This window comes from Bubalus bubalis, chromosome 3 (genome assembly GCF_019923935.1).
Source record: "Bubalus bubalis isolate 160015118507 breed Murrah chromosome 3, NDDB_SH_1, whole genome shotgun sequence".
NCBI lineage: Eukaryota > Metazoa > Chordata > Mammalia > Artiodactyla > Bovidae > Bubalus > Bubalus bubalis.
In genome coordinates, this window is record NC_059159.1 from 150,626,298 (window position 1) to 150,647,412 (window position 21,115).

The 21,115-nt window shown below is 39.6% G+C and overlaps 1 protein-coding gene across 2 annotated transcripts in view; it reads left to right on the forward strand.

Annotated features, from left to right (window-relative positions):
• SHC3 (SHC adaptor protein 3) overlaps window positions 1-21,115 on the forward strand; it is a 192,285-nt gene that overhangs the window by 138,626 nt on the left and 32,544 nt on the right. For both annotated transcript variants that reach the window (XM_006064072.4, XM_025282118.3), the window contains exon 7: window positions 5,933-6,059. In XM_006064072.4, the coding sequence (XP_006064134.3) occupies window positions 5,933-6,059 (127 nt within the window). The remainder of the gene's footprint in view (window positions 1-5,932; window positions 6,060-21,115) is intronic.

Below are 21,115 nucleotides of genomic sequence, written 5' to 3' on the forward strand. Positions count from 1 at the left end.
GTCAGTCACCAGTTGGTAGAGAATGTGGCTGTGAACTTGAACTCTTGGAGAGTCTGTGAGTCTAGATATGAGGACAGGAGGAGAGTCCAGGATGGGACCACTGCAAGGGCTGGGCTGCCTTGGGGAGGCTGGATGGCTGTAAAGTGTGAGTTGGGAATGGTGTGGGTGTGGGTGTGGATGTGGGTAAAAGGGGTCATGAATTCCTGAAAGAGCAGCACAGATCCTGAGAGGTTTTCTGCCCATACTTGCAGAGTCCAATCCCCCCCCACCCCCACCTGCCATGGAACTAGTGCCCACCAAGGTGGGGTGGCCCATCCCACAGGGTACTGACGTGGCCACTGTGGTGGGAGACATATGCTGGAGCCTCTGTCTATAGTCGCCGCTGATCTGAGATAGAGGGGGTACTACCTTGTAATCATACATAAAAGGCGCAGTGAACCAGTGACATCCTTTCTGTGTGTCAGTGGCTCCAGGACCACAGAGGGGGTATGGGAAGTGGGGTCTTACTTTCACAAATGCACACACACAATAATCAGATAAGGAATCAACCCCTCCAAACTCTAAATGATTAAGAAAAGTTTTCCAGAGATGGAAAGATGAATTTTTATCCATCATGGTTAGACACTGGCAGGTCAGTGTCTAAATACAAATATCTCACCCAAAATATTTATCTTGCTTTGAGATAATAACCGACAGTGTGATGCTTTCAGAGTCAACAAGCGATCTTGAACTTTTGTTTATCTTTGTTGCGTCATTTTTGAAAGGTAAAAAGAAAGTGTCAGTCGTGTCCGACTCTTTGTGACCCCATGGACTGTAGCCTGCAAGGCTCCTCTGCCCATGGGATTCTCCAGGCAGGAATACTAGAGTGGGTTGTCATTCCCTTCTCCAGGGGATCTTCCCTACCCAGGGATCAAACCAGTGTCTCCTGCATTGCAGACAGATTCTTTACTGTCTGAGCCACCAGAGAAGCCCTACGTGTTTTAAAAGATATTTTTATAATATACATACCATTATATTGAGCTTCTCAAGAGGCTAGTGGTAAAGAATTCACCTGTCAATGCAGCAGACACAGAAGATGCAGGTTTGATTCCTGGATCCAGAAAAACCCTGGAGTAGGAAATGGCAACTCGCTCCAGTATTCTTGCCTGGAAAATTCCATTGACAGAGGAGCCTGGCAGGTTACAGTTCATGGGGTCGCAAAGAGTTGGACACGACTGAGCACAAGGAAAGAAGGAACTATTATATTATGTTCATAATTTATAAATAAGTTAACATCTATTTGGGACATATGCTCAGTATAGTGAAGAGTTCTTTACTGGTAAGCATGAACAAACTTTGACAACTTCTTATTTACAGAAGTAAAGCCATTTGGGTGTTTGGTGCACATGATAAGCATTGCTAGTGCTCACTTATGTCTTGATCTCCTTCCTCCCAAGCTCCCAGGGGACAGTACTGCCAGGCTTTCCTGGGTAGAGGAGGAGCCAGGTGACAGTTCTGTGTGAGAGCAGAATGCATCAGTGCTGGTACAAGGCCCTGCTGTTTCTTTCTTCTCTGGCTTGTGGAGGAGGCCTTGTACTGAAATTCAGGATTGAAAGATCAAAGCAGCCTGGCTCATGGTGTCACCACCTGGTTGAGGAGAGTTGAGGTGATTGAGTAGAGTTGCCCAGGAATGAGCAGACAAGAATGGAGTTGTCTTGTCACCGAGATGCTGGGACTCTTTCTTATTTCAGCATCACTTGTTTGTGCCAACTAACAGAGCAGCTGTCCCAGGCAGGGCTCAGAGAGCAAGCTCACATGAATGGAGATCCCAGGTGGCCTGCAGTCCACTCATCAGTTAGATGGCCGGGGCAGCCTTGGACACCAATGGACAGGTGCGGCCACTGGCCTCTGGACTTGTTTGGAGCCATGGGGAAACTGAACCAGCATCTTACATAGTAACTTCTGCCCTGCCAGTGTCTACTGTTCATGGAAGATGTGTGGTTGCCACGTGAGTAAAGATGTCACATCTCAGTTCTATCTGATGTGATTACAAGGGCCTCAGCACATGTTGCTCTCAGCTGGCTTATCCCAGGTTGGGAGAGGCCTTTGTGGCGAAGCCCGATGAGGCCCCTTGCTAGTGTCAGGGCTGAGGTGGCTGCTGTGTGGTCTGAGTGAGCTCCTGGAGAGTGATGTCAGCCTTGCTTTTGGTCAAGAAGAGAGACCAGCTGGGCACACAAGCACCTCTGGTCCTCACCCCCTGTCACACTACCGTTCACCCCCCAGTGGTACACTACTGTACCGCTTCAAGAGAGCCAGTGTCCTCCAAAAGGGACAGATTGGGGAATGACCTCATTTTGCTGCTCCTGTGTTTGTTTGGGGGCCACATTTTAGGCTCTACAACGTCATTTTGAGTCTTGACTCTGGGCCCCACTACTCTGTATGTACTTTTTATCCAGAGCTTCTCCTTCTCACTCATGAATGACAGATACCTCCAGCTCCCTGTTTGCATTGCGGGATGTAAAACAAGCAGCTCTGGTGGTCACCTTTGGGGAGGCCCTCATACTCCTCCCACAAGTGAGGCTAGATGATAGTGGCTTTTAAGCTAAAAACCATTGCAACACCAAGAGAAAATCCCAGGCCCAGAGAGACTGTCAGCCAGGTTGGTTTTAAATTTGGAGTGAGTTTCTGGAGCACAGAGAAGTCATTCTACAGAAGGATCCTCAGACCCAACTAACAGATGATACTTACTCGAGGACTGAGCCGGCCCCAGAGCCTGGAATCATGATTTAATTATGCATCTACAGGTTCTGTCACCCTCTTGTATCTAAATACTAGGGCTTCACTGTCACCAAGCGACGGTGCTTCCACCCAGAGCCCTGAATCTTCCAAATGTCCCAGGAACTGACTTAAAGAAGACCTATTTCAGGCCTGGACTTCTTTGGTCTGTAGAAGGTGAGAGAGCTGTGTGGACCTCGGCAGAAACCTTATTCTTCATTCACTGTGTTAAAGCCTAGGGAGCTGCTCTTCTCCTTAGAAGAAAGACAAGCTTCACTTTCTTGACTCATCCCCAGCCATTATTCTGGTTCTCCAAAATACTAGCCAGCTGGTTCCCTTGGCTGGTGCTGATGTTGGGTGGATGGGACAGGTGTGGCTGGAAACACAGGGCAGCAGGGGAAGCCAGGTGTCTTTCCCTCAATCCATCCTAGACTCCTATTTCCTTATTGGCTGGAAAGACACCTCCAATCCTGTCCATTAATGAACAACCACACGACTACAACAGCTGCTTAATATGTGCTTGCTTTATTCTTACCTGGGTTAATAATAAATACTAATACCAATAATAACATAAAACAATATCATTATTGGTTCACAGAAATACAGCTGGGACATCTGTCTCCTGGGACAAATTGGTCATATCTGTGCTAGGGCTAGTATATCCAAGGGATAGGGCTTCCCTGGTGGTTCAGTGGTAAAGTATCCACCTGCCAATGTAGGAGATGAGGAGACATGGGTTTGATTCCTGGGTCGGGAAAATCCCCTGGAGAAGGAAATGGCAGCTCACTCCAGTATACTTGCCTGGGAAAGCCTATGACAGAGGAGCCTGGTGGGCTGCAGTCCTTAGGGTCACAAGAGTTGGACATGACTAAGCAACTGAGCATGGGCGCGAGACCCAAGGGGACTGCATTGTAGCCCGAAGCAGCAATCCAGGTACACTTGGTCTTCCCAGAAAATTCTTGTTTCTGTGTCCTCAGAGGCATGCTCCTTCCTTGAGCCTGTGAGAAGAAACCTCAGGCTCCCCAGCCCAGCAGCCACCATCAGGGTGGGCTGTGCAGTGCCTGGCTGGCATTGTGCATAGGGAAGGCGGCATCGTGATGGAAGAGTGGCCAAACTGTGGAGGTGGTGATGTCTCTGCTCCCTCCCTCGCAGCTTCCCATCTTAATGAGTCCTCTCTTTGCTGACTTCCCCTGCAGTGGCCGTGCTTCTGCATCTCCCTAATCACTGCCCCAGGGAACAGCTCACTGCTGTAGCAATGCCTCTCCTCACTGCTGGGCATCCACCATGCTCCTGGAGGAACCTCCTTGAAACACAGCTGTGTCCTAACTGGTGGCAAGAGAAAGATGGAGTGTGACACACACATCTGTCATTTTCTCCAGGGAGAATGTCTTTATCTCATTAGTAGCAGAACATGTTCCACTGGTCAGGATGCCACGTGGAGGGGCTGAGATGCTTCTGTGGGATGCCATGGACATGTGTCTGGGGAGGAGACAGTTCTACTTGTAGAGCAGAGGGGGCCTTCTCTGGCACCTTCCTCCATTTGACCCTTTTTTCTCTGAAGGTTCTGCATGGATTATGCCACAGCCTGGCCACCAGGAAGGCAGACACCCCAGTGGGTTAAGGGTTGCTCCAGGTCCCTGAGGGGCCCTCATCTGACTGCCAACACCCCTTTGATGAGAACCAGCATGAATGTCCAGCCTCTTTTGGTGTATATGCAGATGGCATGTGGTGGGTTGGTCATACTGGCTAATTAGTATCTCTTGAAATGCATCTTAAAAGTTAAGATGCTTTGAGTTGAGTCTTAGTGCTTAGAATTGCCACATTTGGTGATGACACTTTACTCCCCCTAGGAAATAAGCAAACAACTTGCTCCAAGGCCATAGGATACCTCAGGATTCATTCAGTAAGAATCTGTTTAACTACAATGAGGTATCTCCTCACACTCTTCAGAATGGCCATCATCAAAAAAAGTCTACAAACAGTAAATACTGGAGAAAAGGGAACCTTCTTGCACAATTGGTGGGAATGTAAATTGATACAGTTCACTATGGAGAACATATTTCTTGAAAAATCTAGGAATAAAACTACCAGATGAGCCAGCAATCCCACTATTAGGCATATACCCTAAGAAAAACCATGATTCTAAAAGACACATGTACCCCAATGTTCATTGCAGCACTATTTACAATAGCCAGGACACAGAAACAGCCTAGATGTCCTTCGACAGATGAATGGATAAAGAAGTTGTTGTACAAATATACAATGGAATATTACTCTGTCATAAAAGTAATGAGTTTGAGTCAGTTCTAGTGAGGTGGATGAAACTAGAACCTGTTATACAGAGTGAAGGAAGTCAGAAAGAAAAAACAAATATCACATATTAACGCACATGCATGAAATCTAGAAAAATGGTACTGATGAACCTATTTGCAGGGCAGCAATAGAGACACAGACAGAGAACAGACTTGTGGACCCAGCAAGGGAAGGGACAGGGTGGGATGAATTGAGAGAGCAGCGCTGAAGCTTATACATTACCACATGTAAAACAGATAGCCCAGTGGGAACTTGCTGTATGATGCAGGCAGCTCAATTCACAGCTCTGTGACAACCTAGATGGGGTGGGAGGGAGTGAGAGGTGGGGAGGGAGGTTCAGGAGGGAGGGGACATATGTATACCCAAGGCCGATTCATGCTGATGTATGGCAGAAACCAACACAACATAGTGAAGCAGTTATCCTCCAATTAAAAATAAATCCATTTTAAAAAGAGTCAGTGTAAGTCCATTTTTAAGGCTCATGGGGTCTTAGAGGGATCCCTTTGTCATGTTAAGATTTCCCTCCAAAGTCTATTTCCCAGTTGAGTTCAAAGTTGATATTTTATAGACTCTCAAGCAATTGAAAAGCCATCAAGTTGAATTTTAAAAATTTAAAATGGACTTACAAATAGAACCTTTACTTTTGTAGGAGAATAAGCTATTAAGAAGTGGATCCCTGTGGTGAAGCTGTGTGTCTGGGGGCTCCTGGGATTAAGCTGCAGGCAGAGCTGCCAGGACATGTTATGAAAGCCACCTCCTTGGCCCCCTCTTCTTCCCTAGGCTGCAGGGTTTTACCCTCAGGAAGAAGAAGCCTGGGTAGCTCCAGTGTCTGCCTCTAATGGGCGTGTGTCCCTTGCTCCCACAGCTTGTCACATTCTGGAGTGTTGTGATGGGCTGGCCCAGGATGTCATCGGCTCCATCGGACAAGCCTTTGAGCTCCGGTTTAAGCAGTATTTGCAGTGTCCTTCCAAGATCACGGCTCTTCATGACCGGTGAGTAGTGCTGTGACACCATGTGCAGTGGCCTCTCTGCATTTTCTGACCTTTCCTCTTAACATGACTTAAAAGGAGAAAAAGCACAAAACAGCTCCCTGAGAAGTGTTCTGAACAGACAGTTAATCACAGGGCTTCCTGGGCCTGGAGACACCTGGCCGGTGCTGGGCTGGGGCTCAGAAAACCGACAGATGGAAGCTGACATATGGGTGATGCTCCCAATGTTTAGAAAAACATTTTCTTGAAACTATAGTGACAGTAGCTAAGGTTACCAAAAAAACAGTGTAATATGTTTTTATTCTGTTTTCCATGCAAGCATGTGATGTCTCCATATGTTGTCTTCTTGGGTCGGTGTCACCCCGGGTTCTAACTGTGCTGTTGTCCTCGTCATCAGGGTTAGACAGAGTCCTGATTCAGAGGCCCCTGTCATGAGGCGCTGTGCTTGGGATGGCCAGCATGGTTCTGCTTTATTGGACTTTGTAGCTTTCAGGCTCAATGGCTGTAGGGTCCTGACCTTTGTCTCAGCAGTTTTCTTTCTGTAGGGAGAAGACTCTTGAGAGTCCCTAGGACTGCAAGGAGATCAAACCAGTCAATATTAAAGGAAATCAACCATGAAAATTCCTTGGAAGGATTGACGCTGAAGCTGGAGCTCCAATCCTTTGGCCATTTGATGCTAAGAGCTGACTCATTGGAAAAGACCCCTCAGCTGGGAAAGATTGAGAGCAAGGGGAGAAAAAGTGGGTGACAGAGGATGAGATGGTGGGGTGGCATCACCAACTCAATGGAAATGAGTTTGAGCCAACTCCGGGAGACAGTGAAGGATAGGGAAGCGTGGTGAGCTGCAGTGCATGGGCATCACAAAGAGCTGGACACAACTTACCGACTGAACAATAGGTTTTCTCTGTAAAATAGGAATAATAGAAGCTTGCAATATTTTAAACATTAAGTTCAGTTCAGTTCAGCTCAGTTGCTCAGTCACATCTGACCCTTTGTGACCCTATGGACTGCAGCAAGCTAAGCTTCCCTGTCCATCACCAACTCCTGGAGCTTGCTCAAACTCAGGTCCATCGAGTTGGTGATGCCATCCAACCATCTCATCCTCTGTCATCCTGTTCTTCTCCTGCTTTCAATCTTTCCCAGCATCATGGTGTTTTCCAATGAGTCAGTTCTTCCCATCAGGTGGTCAAAGAATTGGAGTTTCAGCTTCAGCATCAGTCTTTCCAATGAATATCCAGGACTGATTTCCTTTAGGATGGACTGGTTGGATCTCCTTGCAGTCCAGGACACTCTCAAGAGTCTTCTCCAACACCACAGTTCAAAAGCATCAATTCTTTGGTGCTCAGCTTTCTTTATAGTCCAACTCTCACATCCATACATGACTACTGGAAAAAACATAGTTTTGACTATATGAAACTTTGTTGGCAAAGTAATATCTCTGCCTTTTATTATGCTGTCTGGGTTGGTCATAGCTTTTCTTCCAAGGAGCAAATGTCTTTTAATTTCATGGCTGCAGTCACCATCTGCAGTGATTTTGGAGCCCAAGAAAGTGAAGTCTGTCATTGTTTCCACTGTTTCTCCATCTATTTCCCATGAAGTGATGGGACTGGATGCCATGATCTTAGTTTTTTGAATGTTGAGTTTTAAGCCAGCTTTATCACCGTCCTCTTTCACCTTCATCAAGAGGCTCTTTAGTTTCTTTTCATTTTCTGCCATAAGGGTGGTGTCATCTGCATATCTGAGGTTATTGATATTTCTCCCGGCAATCTTGATTCCAGCTTGTGCTTCATCCAGCCTGGCATTTTGCATTATGTACTCTGCATATAAGATAAATTAGCAAGGTGACAATATACAGCTTTGATATACTCCTTACCCAATTTGGAATCAGTCTGTTGTTCCATGTCCAGTTCTAACTGTTGCTTCCTGACCTGCATACAGCTCAGGAGGCAGGTAAGGTCATCTGGTATTCCCATCTCTTTAAGAATTTTCCACAGTTTGTTATGATTCACACAGTGAAAGGCTTTAGCATAGTCAATGAAATAAAAGTAGATGTTTTTCTGGAACTCTCTTGCTTTTTTGTTGATCCAGTAGATATTAGCAATTTGATCTCTGGTTCCTCTGCCTTTTCTAAATCCACCTTGAACATCTGGAGGTTCTCAGTTCACATGCTGTTAAAGCCTAGCTTGGAGAATTTTGAGTATTACTTTGCTAGCCTGTGAGATGAGTGCAATTGTGTGGTAGTTTGAGCATTCTTTGGCATTGCCTTTCTTTGGGACTGGAATGGAAACTGACCTTTTCCAGTCCTGTGGCCACTGCTGAGTTTTCCAAATTTGTTGGCATATTGAGTGCATCATTTTCACAACATCATCTTTTAGGATTTGAAATAGCTCAGCTGGAATTCCATCACCTCCACTAGTTTTGTTCATACTGATGCTTCCTAAGGCTCACTTGACTTCTCACTCCAGGATGTCTGGTTCTAGGTGAGTGATCACACCATCATGGTTATCTGGGTCATGAAGATATTTTTTGTATAGTTCTTCTGTGTATTCTTGCCACCTCTTCTAAATATCTTCTTCTGTTAGGTCTATATCATTTCTGTCCTTTATTGAGCCCATCTTTGCATGAAATGTTCCCTTGGTATCTCTAATTTTCTTGAAGAGATCTCTAGTCTTTCCCATTCTGTTGTTTTCCTCTATTTCTTTGCATTGATCGTTGAGGAAGGCTTTCTTAGTTCTCCTTGCTATTCTTTGGAACTCTGCATTCAGATGGATATATCTTTCCTTTTCTCCTTTGCTTTCACCTCTCTTCTTTCCTCAGCTATTTGTAAGGCCTCCTCAGGTAACCATTTTGCCTTTTTGCATTTCTTCTTCTTGGGGATGGTTTTGATCACTGCTTCCTGTACAATGTTACAAACTTCTGTCCATAGTTCTTCAGGCACTCTATCTATCAGATCTAATCCCTTGAATCTATTTGTCACTTTCACTGTATAATTGTAAGGGATTTATTTAATTTAGGTCATACCTGAATGGTCTAGTGTTTTTCCCCTACTTTCTTCAATTTAAGTCTGCATTTGGCAATAAGGAGTTCGTGATCTGAGCCACAGTCAACTCCTGGTTTTGTTTTTGCTGACTGTATAGAGCTTCTCCATCTTTGTCTGCAAAGAATAGAAGCAATCTGATTTCGGTTTTGAACACCTGGTGATGTCCATGTGTAGAGTTGTCCCTTGTGTTGTTGGAAGAAGGTGTTTGCTATGACCAGTATGCTCTCTTGGCAAATCTTTCTTAGCCTTTTCCCTGCTTCATTTTGTACTCCAAGACCAAACTTGCCTGTTACTCCAGGTATCTCTTGACTTCCTACTTTTGCGTTCCAGTCCCCTATGATGAAAAGAAACTCTTTTTTTGGTGTGTTCTAGAAGGTCTAGAACTGAGGTTAAATATTTCATTTAAACATTAAACGAAATAGTAAATGTAAACAGGAATTGTGAGATGTTTAGTTTTTATAAAAAATGTTCAGTGTCTACTCTTGAGTTTCCTTAGGAGATAAGAATATTCCATGCAGCACTAAAAAGAAAGTAATGAGGCATATTGGTCATTCAGTCACTTATCCTACTGAAAGCTTATTACAATGGTGTGTTCACTGTCAATAAAGGTTAATTTCTCCTGAATTTACTTTTCCTCCAACTTCTGTGGCCATATTCCAGACTTAGTTGTGAAGGCATTATACTCCTCTGTCTTCATTATCTCTCTGAAGTCTTCATCTTTCTTGAAAGAGATTTTTAATTTTTTTTTCATCAACTGGAAAATTTCTTTTAAGGTATTCATTCTGGGGGTGCCTATGAAAGCCCCATTTTTCCTGGTTGACAAGGACTTCTGCAAATGCATATAAGCTGTGTGGAAAAGGAGTTAGAACGTAGTGGGGACCCTATAGCCCTTGGCAGGACAGTGGGTGAACAAAGTTCTAAATTTTATATTATAATGGAATATAGTCATTAAACAGAATTCATCAGTATATGTGTATTATCAAAATGAATCTCAATCATTTAAGTGAAGTAAAAAAGGATATGAACCATTTACGGAAATTTTAAAAACACACAAATGACTGTATATGTAGCTTATGGATAAATGCATGTGTATAAAGAGTATAAAAACATGCAAAAATATTACATACCAACTCTAGGACATTTGAGGATGACAGGGACATGTATGCATGCATGTTCAGTCATGTCCAACTCTTTGCGACCCCATGGGCTGTAGCCCACCAGGCTCCTCTGTCCATGGAGTTTCCCAGGGAAGAATACTGGAGTGATTTGCCATGTCCTACTCTAGATGATCTTTCTGGCCCACGGATTGAACCGATGGCTCTTGCATCTCCTGCATTGGCAAGCAGATTACTTACCACTGTGTCACCTGGGAAGCCCAAATTTTTGTACATAGAAGCTAGGTGCATGCATGCATGCTAAGTCATGTCCAACTCTTTGTGACCCCATAGACTGTAGACCACCAGGCTCCTCTGTCCATGGAATTCTCCAGGCCAGAAGACTGAAGCGGGCTGCCATTTCCTCCTTCAGGGGATCTTCCTAACTCGGACTGAACTCGCGTCACCTATGTATCCTATATTGACAGGCAGATTTACTACTGAGCCACCTGGGAAACTGACAGGGGCTCGGGGTGGGCTATAACTGGTTTTGTTAAGTGTATCTCTTCCCTAACATTTTATAAGAACAGTATTCCAGTATGTAAAAAGAATTTTGCAGTGAACACCTGTAAAACCAACCACCTAGATTCTACTATTAACATTTTACTGTTAACATCACATACTTATTCATCCAATGTGAGTCTGACAAATTTTATTTCTTTAAAAAGAAAGGAATCAAATATAGCAAAATGTTCACACTTGTTTAATCTCAGTGGTGGATGTGTAGGTGTCTTTTATATTAATTTAGCTTTTCTGTACTTTCAAAATGTTACATAAAAGTCAAATAAATACTATTAAATTAGTATGTACAAAATGAGTGGGGAGAGTTAATTGAACTACACGCTTCTCTAGGCATATACTTAAGGTGTGAAGTCCTTACATGTTTCTATATAATAAAATTTGAAGAAGTTTTGGGGAAAGAAAATGAAGTAGAGAGATCTTATCTATTGAGAAAACTTTGAATCCAATATGCAAGTAATGGTATACAATTTCTAAAGCAGAGCATCAACCAGGGGTCCTGTGTTCCCTGGCATCATTCTCATCTGCTCTGACAAGCTGCTTTTGTCCACTGAGCAGGTCTGAGACCCATCAGGTGGGAACGTGCCACCTTCTGGCCCTGTGGGGGCCATGAGAGAGCACATCTTGCCTCCAGCTGCCACACTCTTTGCCCCCTCCCCACCCTTTTCCAGAGACTTTGGACTGCAGAAGTCACTGGCCCATTTTCCTTCTAGATTTCCCAGAGGCCAGCAAGACAGGAGGTTCTGTTTGTGAGCAGTTCTCCTTGGGTTTACTTCTTGCTTGCTCAGGCCATCTCTCTTCAAATTGGGAATGAGCTGGAAGTGTGAGAATTTGGTATAATCAGCTTCTTTGTCCACATTCCTCAGAGTAGAGTTGGGGACAGATGAGTGTGGAGTGAGTGTGGTGGCGTTAGGGCCCAGTACGCTGCCCCAGCATCTCAAAGTTTCAGGTTGGTGCACATGGCTTCCTCTCTCTTCTCTTGCTTCTGGTGGTTGGATGACTTTACTTATTATTCATGAATTATTTTTTGCTCATTGTATTAATTATTGGGAGACAGACTCTGTATCTGGAATCATCACCCATCTCCAACTGGAAATCAAAAATAGCACTTTTAAATGAATGGAATTTTTGGTATGGTCTGATTTTCCTTAGAAGATTTTTCCTCTGATTTTTCTTGCCAAAATCCAGGGTCATTTTCAACACAAAACCAGAGAAGACAATGAAAAAGAATTCAAATGTAGTGAAATCTCTTTTTATTATTAAAAAAAAGTTTTGATATATAATTTATGATGAAAATTCATTCCTTTTGGAATATATAGTTCTGTAGTATTTAGTACTGTCAGAGACTGTATAACTATTGTTCCTAAATAATTCCAGAACATTTTCATCACCCCAGCAAGAAACTCCATACTTATTAGCAGTTAATTCCCCAACTTGCAATATTCTCTCCCCAGACAATCATTGCTCTACTTTCTGTCTTCATTGATTTGCCAGTTCTGGATATTTTATATGAATGGAATCATATAATATATGCTTGAGTTCTTTCACTTACTGGATTGTTTTCAAGGTTAAGCTATGTTGTAGCATGTATGAGTATGGCATTTTTAGGTTTGAATAATATTCTTTTGCATACATTTTTTACCTTTTGTTTATTCATTCCTTGGTTTATGGATATTAGGGTTGTTTTTACCTTTTAGTTCTCATGAATCGTGCTGCTGTGAATATGTGTACAAATTCTTGTGTGAACAGATGTTTCAATACTCTTGGGTATATAACTAGGAATAGAATTGCCTAGTCATATGGTAACTCTGTGCTAAAGTTTTAGAAACTGCCAAACTGATTTCCAAAGTGGTTGTACCATTTTATATTTTCACCAGAATGTATGAGTTTCAGTTTCACTGATATTTGTTATTGTCCATCATTTTGATTTTAGCTATCCTAGTGAGTCCAAAGTGGTTTCTGTGATTTTGATTTGCATTTTCTTGATGACTATTGATGTCAAGCATCTTTCCATGTGCTTATTGGCTAGTTGTATATCTTATTTGGAGAGATGTCTGCTCAAATCCATAGACTATTTTAAAAATTATAGTTGATTTACAGTGCCGTGTTACTTTCTGCTATACAACAATGTGAGTCAGTTATATATATATATATATATATATATATATCTCCACTTCTTTTTAGATTTTCTTTCCATATAGGTCATTATAGAGTACTGAATAGAGTTCCCTGAGCTATACAGTATATATCTCCACTTCTTTTTAGATTTTCTTTCCATATAGGTCATTATAGAGTACTGAATAGAGTTCCCTGAGCTATACAGTAGGTTCTTGTAGTTATCTATTTCATATACAGTAGTGTGTATATGTTAGTTTCAATCTTACAGTTTATCCCTCCCTCCCTTTTTCCCCCTGGTAACCATAAGAACGTTTTCTGCATCTGTGACAATTTCTGTTTCATAAATAGGTTCATTTGTACCATTTATTTGTTAGATTCCCATGTATAAACAACATCATATGATATTTATCTTCCTGTGTCTGACTTGCTTTACTCAGGGCTGAGTAATATTCCATTGCATATATGTGCCACATCTTATTTATCCATTCTTCTGTCGATGGACATTTAGATTGATCCCATGTCCTGGCTATTGTAAATAGTGCTGTAATGAACATTGGGGTGCATGTATTATTTCAAATTATGATTTTTCTCTGGATCTGTGCCTATCAGTAAGATTGCTGGATCACATGGTAGCTCTATTTTTCGTTTTGTAAGGAATCTCCATAGTGTCCTCCATTGTGGCTGTACCAATTTACATTCCCACCAGTGGTGGAGGAGAGTTCCCTTTTCTGCACACCCTCTCCAGCATTTATTGTTTGAAGATTTTTTGATGATGGCCATTTTGACTAGTGTGAGGTAATACCTCATTGTAGTTTTGATTTGTATTTCTCTAATAATTAGTGATATTGAGCATCTTTTTGTGTGCTTTTTGACCATCTGGATGTCTTCTTTGGAGAAAAGTCTTTTTAGATCTTCCACCCATTTTTGATTGGGTTGCTTGTTCTTTATAATGAGCTGCATGAGCTGTTTACATATTTTATTTTGTTTATTTTTTTTTGTTTACATATTTTAGATTAATCTCTTGTTGGTTGCTGTGTTTGAAAATATTTTCTCCAATTCTATGGGTTTTCTTTTCATTTTGTTGATGATTTCTTTTGCTGTGCAAAAGCTTTTAAGTTTATTTAGGTCCCGTTTGTTTATTTTTATTTTTGTTAATCTTGGAGATTAACCAAAAAAGATCTTGCTGTGATTTATGTCATAAAGTGTTCTGCCGATGTTTTCCTGTAAGCATTTTATAGTGTCTGGTCTTTCATGTAGGTCTTTAATCCATTTTGAATTTGTATATGAGCATGTTCTAATTTCATCCTTTTATATGTAGTTGTCCAGTTTTCCCAGCTCACTTATTGAGGACACTGTCTTTTCTTCATTGTATATTCTTCCCTCCTTTGTCATAGATTAGGTGAGCATAGGTGTGTAGGTTTATCTCTGGACTTTCTTTCCTGTTCCACTGATTTATATTTCTGTTTTTGTGCCAGTGCCACATTGTTTTGATTACTGTAGCTTGGTAGTATAGTCTGAAGTCAGAGAGATTCATTTCCCCAGCTCTATTTTTCTTTCTCAAGATTGTCTTGGCTCTTCAGTGTCTTTTGTGTTTCCATACAAATTGTAAAATTTTTCTTGCTGTAATTCTGTGAAAAATGTTATTGGTAATTTGATAGAAGTTTCATTGAATCTGCTGATTGCTTTGGGTAATATAGTCATTTTAACAATATTGATTCTTCCAATCTAAGAATGTGGTATATTTCTCCTTCTGTTTACATTATCTTTAATTTCTTTCATCAGTATCTTATAGTTCTCTGAGTATAGGTCTTTTGCCTCCTTAAGGTTTATTCCTAGGTATTTTATTCTTTCTGATGCAGTGATAAATGGGGTTGTTTCCCTAGTTTCTCTGAACTTTTGTTGTTAGTGTATTGGAATGCAAGAGATTTTTGTATATTAATTTTGTATCCTGCAACTTTACCAAATTCTGTTCTGGTAGTTTTCTGGTAACATCTTTAGGACTTTCTATGTATAGTAGCATGTCTTTTGCAAACAGTGACAAATTTACTTCTTGTTTTCCAGTTTGAATTCCTTTAATTTCTCTTTTTTTTCCCCTATGATTGCTGTGGCTAGGACTCACAAAACTGTGTTGAATAAAAGTGGCAAGACTGCACATCCTTGTCTTATTCCTGATCTTAGAGGAAATCCTTTCAAATTTTTCACTGTTGAGAATGATATTTGCTGTGGATTTTCATATATGGCCTTTATTATGTTATATTATCTTTATGCTTACTTTCTGGAGAGTTTTTCTCATAAATGGTGTTGAATTTTGTCAAAAGCTTTCTCTGCCTCTGTTAAGATGATCATATAGTTGTTATTCTTCAGTTCATTAGTATGGTGTATTATATTGATTGATTTACATATGTTGAAGAATCCTTGCATCCCCAGGATAAATACCACTTAATCATGTGTATGATCCTTTTAATGTATTGTTGGATTTGGTTTCTAAGTATTTTGTTGAGGATTTTTGTGTCTTTGTTCATCAATGACATTGGCCTGTAATTTTCTTTTTTTGTGTGTGAGATCTTTGTTGAGTTTTGGTATCAGGGAGATAGTGGCCTTGTATAATGAGCTTGAGAGTATTCCTTCCTCTATAATTTTTTGGAATAGTTTGAGAAGGATAGGTTTTAACTCTTTTCTAGATGTTTGATAGAATTCATCTGTGAAGCCATCTGGCTCTGGACTTCTGTTTGTTTGAAGTTTTTAAATCACAGTTTCAATTTCAGTGATTCATGCGTTCATATTCTCTATTTCTACATGTTTCAGTCTTTGAAAGTTGTACCTTTCTAAGAATTTGTCCATTTCTCTCAGATTGTCCATTTTACTGGCAAATAGTTGCTTGCAGTAGTCGCTTATGGTCCTTTGTGTTTCTGTGGTGTCTGTTGTAACTTCTCCTTTTTCATTTCTAATTTTATTGATTTGAGTCCTCTCCCTTTTTTTCTTGATGAGTCTAGCTAAAGGTTTATCAACATTATCTTCTCAAAGAATCAGCTTTTAGTTTCATTGATCTTTGCTATTGTTTTCTTTGTCTCTATATCATTTATTCCTGTTCTGATCTTTATGACTTCTTTCCTTCTTGAGGATTGTGGAGATTTTGTTTGTTCTTCTCTCTCTGGTTGCTTTCTTCTCTCTCTAGTTGTGTAAATTTAGGTTGTTTACTTGAGATTTTTCTCATTTCTTGAGGTAAGATTGTATTGCTATAAAGGTCCCTCTTAGAACTGTTTTTACTGCATCTCACAGATTTTGGATTGTCATGTTTTTGGTGCCATTTGTCTCTAGATGTTTTTTGATTTCCTCTTTGATTTCTTCAGAGATCTGTTGATTGTTTAGTAACGTATTTTTTAAATTTCCATGTGTTTCTTTTTAACAAATTTTTTTTAACTGTAATTGATTTCTAATCTTATAGCATTGTGGTCAGAAAAGATGATTAATATGATTCAAATTTTCTTGAATTTACCATGTCTTGATTTGTGGTCCAAATGTTATCTATCCTGGAGAATATTCCATGTGCACTTGAGACGAAAGTGTATTCTGCTGCTTTTGGATGGAATTTCTTATAGATATCAATTAAGTCTGTCTGATCTAACGTGTCACCTAAGGCTTGTGTTTCTTTATTATTTTTCTCTCTGCATGATCTGTCCATTGGTATACACAGGTGTTAAAGTTCCCCAGTATTATTGTGTTACTGATTTCCCCTTTCATGTCTGTTAGCATTTGCTTTATATATTGAGGTGCTCCTATGTTGGGTACATATACATTTATAATTCTTATATCTTCTTGGATTGATCCATTGATCATTATGTAATGACCTTTGTCTTTTGTAACAGTATTTATTTTAATGTCTATTTTGACTGATGTAAGTATTTCTACTCCAGCTTTCTTTTGATTTCCATTTGCAGGGACTGTCTTTTTCCATTCCCTCAATTTCAGCCTGTATGTGTTTCTAGGTCTGAAGTGAGTCTCTTGTAGACAGCACATATATTGGTCTTGCTTTTGTATCCATTCAGCCAGTTTATGTCTTTTGGTTGAAGCATTTGATCCATTTACATTTAATGTAATTATTGATATGCATGTTCCTATAGCCATTTTCTTAACTGCTTTGGGTTTGTTTTTGTAGTTCTTTTTTCTTCACATCTTCTTTTGTTCTCTTCTCTTGTGGTTTGGTGACCATCTTTAGTGTTGTGTTTGAGTTGTTTTTCCTATTTTGTATGTGTATCTATTGTAGTTTTTGTTTGTTGTCATCAGTTCTGATCTAGCAGTCTGCTGCTACTGCTGCTAAGTTGCTTCAGTCATGTCCGACTCTGTGCGACCCCATAGACAGCAGCCCACCAGGATCCCCTGTCCCTGGGATTCTCCAGGCAAGAACACTGGAGTGGGTTGCCATTTCCTTCTCCAATGCATGAAAGTGAAAAGCGAAAGTGAAGTTGCTCAGTCGTGTCCGACTCCTAGCAACCCCATGGACTGCAGCCTACCAGGCTCCTCCGTCCATGGGATTTTCCAGGCAAGAGTACTGGAGTGGGATATGTACAAAGTCTCATGTTTTAGATTGCTGGTCTCATTCTACCTAGAGAAGTTTGTTAGCATTTGTTGTAAAGCTGGTTTAGTGGTGCTGAATTTTCTTAGCTTTTGTCTATAAAGCTTTAGATTTCTCCACCAAATCTAAATGATATCCTTTCTGGATAGAGTATTCTTGGTTGTTGGTTTTTCCCTTTCATCACTTGAAATACATCATGCCACTCCCTTCTGGTATAGAGTTTCTGCTGAAAAATCAGCTGATAACCTTATGGGGATTCTTTGTATATTGTTGCTTTTCCCTTGTTACTTTTCATATTTTTTCTTTGTCTTTAACTTCTGTCAGTTTGATTAATATGTGTCTTGGTTTGTTCCTTCATGGTTTCACCCTGTATGGGATTCTCTGCACTTCCTGGACTTGAGTGAGTGTTTCCTTTCTCATGTTAGGGAAGTTTTTGACTATAATATCTTCAATTATTTTCTCCAGCCCTTTCTCTTTCTGTTCTCCATCTGGGACCCCTATAGTGTGAATGTTGGTGCATTTAATACTGCCCCAGTGGTCTCTGAGAGTACCTTCATTTCTTTTCATTCTTTTTTCTTTACTCTCTTCTGTGACAGTGATTTCCATCACTCTGTCTTCTAGCTCACTTACTTGTTCTGCCTCAGTTATTCTGCTACTGATTCTGTCTAGTCTATTATTCATTTCAGTTGTTGTATTATTCACCTCTGTTCATTTGTTCTTTAAGTCTTCTAGCTCTTTATTGAACATTTTATATATATTCTTCATCTGTACATCCACTCTTTTTCAGAGATTTTTGGATCTTTACTATCATTACTATGAATTCTTTTTCAGGTAGATTGCCTATGTCCTCTTCAGTTAGTTGTTCTTGTGGGTTTCTATCTTGTTCCTTTGTTTGCAACATATTTCTCTGTCATCTCATTTTGTATAACTTCCTGTGTTTGTGGTCTCCTTTCCACAGGCTTCAGTATTGTATTTCCTCTTGCTTCTGGCATCTTCCCACTAGTGGATGAGATTTGTCTAAGGGCTTCTGTAGGCTTCCTGGTGGAAGGGACTGGTGCCTACCCTCTTGTGGGTGGAGCTGGTCTTGAACCTTTGATGGGCAGAGTCCTTAGTCCATTTTTAAGATTGCATTATTTGTCTTTTTATTGTTGACTTGTAGAAATTCTTTATATATTCTGGATACAAGTCTCTTTCCAGATATATAATTAGCAAATATTTTCTCTTATTGTTTGTGTTGTCTTGCATTTTCTTAATAATGTCCTTTGAAGGACCATAGTTTTTAACTTTGATGAAGTCCAAGTAATTTACTTATTTTTTCTTTGGTTGCTTTTGCTTTTGGTGTCATGTGTAAGAAACCATTGCCTAATCCAAGATCATGAGGATTTACATCTATGTTTTCTTCTAAGTTTTAGCTCTAACATTTTGGTCTTTAATCCATTTGAGTTAATTTTTGTATATGGTGTGACTTAAGGGTCCAACTTTCACAAATGACTATCCAGTCATCATAGCACCATTTGTTGAAAAGACTGTTCTTTTACATAGTGAATTGTTTGGGCATCCTTGTTGAAATCTATTGACTATAAATATATGGGTTTATTTATGGACTCTTAACTGTTCCATTGATTTATATGTCTATCCTTATGCCAATACCATATAGTCTTGAATAGTATAGCTTTATAGTTAGTTTGAAGTGAGGTAGTATGTGTCTTCCAACTACATTCTTCTTTATTAACGTTTGACCCTGTTCACTATTCTGGGCCTCTTGCAATTTCAAAGGAATAGCATAGCTTGTTTATTTTTATGAAAGAAGACAATTGTGATTTTGATAGAAATTATCTTGAATCTATAGACCTATTTGGGGAGTACTTCCATCTTAACAGTATTACATCTTTCAATTCATAAATGCAGGATGTCTTTCCACTTATTTAGAATTCCTTAATTTCTTTCAACAATGTTTTGTAATTTTCTGTTATGAGTCTTACACTTGTTTTGATAATTTTTACTACCAAAAGAATACATCTTTTATTCTTTTTGATACTATAATAAGTGAAATTGCTTGTTAATTTTGTTTTTATTGTTAATATATAAAAATACAATTGATTTTATACACTGATTGTGCATTGTGGAAACTTGCTGAATTCATTTATTTTTTATTATTCACTTAGCTCTAATAATTTGGGTGTGTATGTGTATTCCTTAGTATTTTTTATATACAAGATCATGTCCTGTGCAAGAAAATATAGTTTTATTTTGACTTACTAATCTGAATGCCTTTTATTTCTTTTTATTATATAATTGTCCTGGCTAGAATCTCTAGTACAATGAATAGAGGTGGAAAGATGGGACAAACTTATTATGTTCCTGATCTTAGGAGGAAAATATTCAGAATTTTCCCATTAATCATGTTCTTAGCTGTGGACTTTTCATAGATTCTCTTTTTCAGGTTGAGAAAAATGCCTTTTAATTCCAAGATTTTTGAGGGTTTTTTGTCATGGAAAACTGTCAGATTTTGTCAAATGATTTTTCTGTGTCTAGATATGAGTATTTGGCATTTGTTTTTATTCTATTGGTATGATATATTACATTAGTTGATTTTGAATGTTTAAACAACCTTGCATTACCAGAGAAATATCACTTAGTCATGGTGCATGATTTTTTTGTATTTTGCTGGAGGATTTTTGGCTTGCTAGTATTTTGTTGAGGATTTTTCCATTCATATTCATAAAAGATATTGATCTGCAGCTTGTTTTTTTTTTTTTTCTTGCAGTGTCTTTGGTTTTGGCATCTGGATAATTCTGGCATCATAGATTTAGTTTGAAAACTTCCCTCCTCTTCTATTTTTTGGAGGAGTTATGAAAAATTGCTATTAATTCTCCTTCAGATATTAGATAGAATTCACCAGGAGGCCATATGATTCTGGGCTTTTCTTGGGATGCAAGATTTTGATTACTAATTTAGTCTTGTTGTTACAGTTATCTTCAGATTTTCTATTTCTTCTTGAGTTATTTTTTGATAGATTGAGTCTTCATAGGAATTTCCCCATTTCATCTAGATTATCTAATTTGTTGGTATATAATTTTTAATAGTTTCTCTTATAATCCTTTTAATTCATGTATGGCTGGTAGCAGTTTTTCCTCTTTTCTTCCTAATTTTGGTAATTTGAGTCTGCTCTCTTCTTTCTTAGTCAGTCTAGCTATAGATTTGTCAATACTGTTGATCTTTCTAAGAACCAACTCTTGGTTTAATTGCTTTTCTCTATTGATTTTCTATTTTTATTTCTACCTTAATCTTTATTGTTTTTCCTTCTGCTTGCTTTGGGTTTAACTCTTATTTTCTGGTTTATTAAGGCAGAGATTCAGGTTGTTGATTTGATATTGTCTATTATTATATAGGCATTTATATCTCATAAAGTTCTGTGTAAACACAGACTTTCCCTGTAAGTCTTAAACCCCTCGAAGTCATCCACGAGGGTTGAAACTAACTTCTTCCAAACTTCTATTAATGTTGAATGAAGATTTTACCTCTTTCCATGAATCATGAGTGTTTTTGATGGCATCTAGGATGCTCAGCAGAGAAGGCAATGGCACCCCACTCCAGTACTCTTGCCTGGAAAATCCCATGGATGGAGGAGCCTGGTAGGCTGCAGTCCATGGGA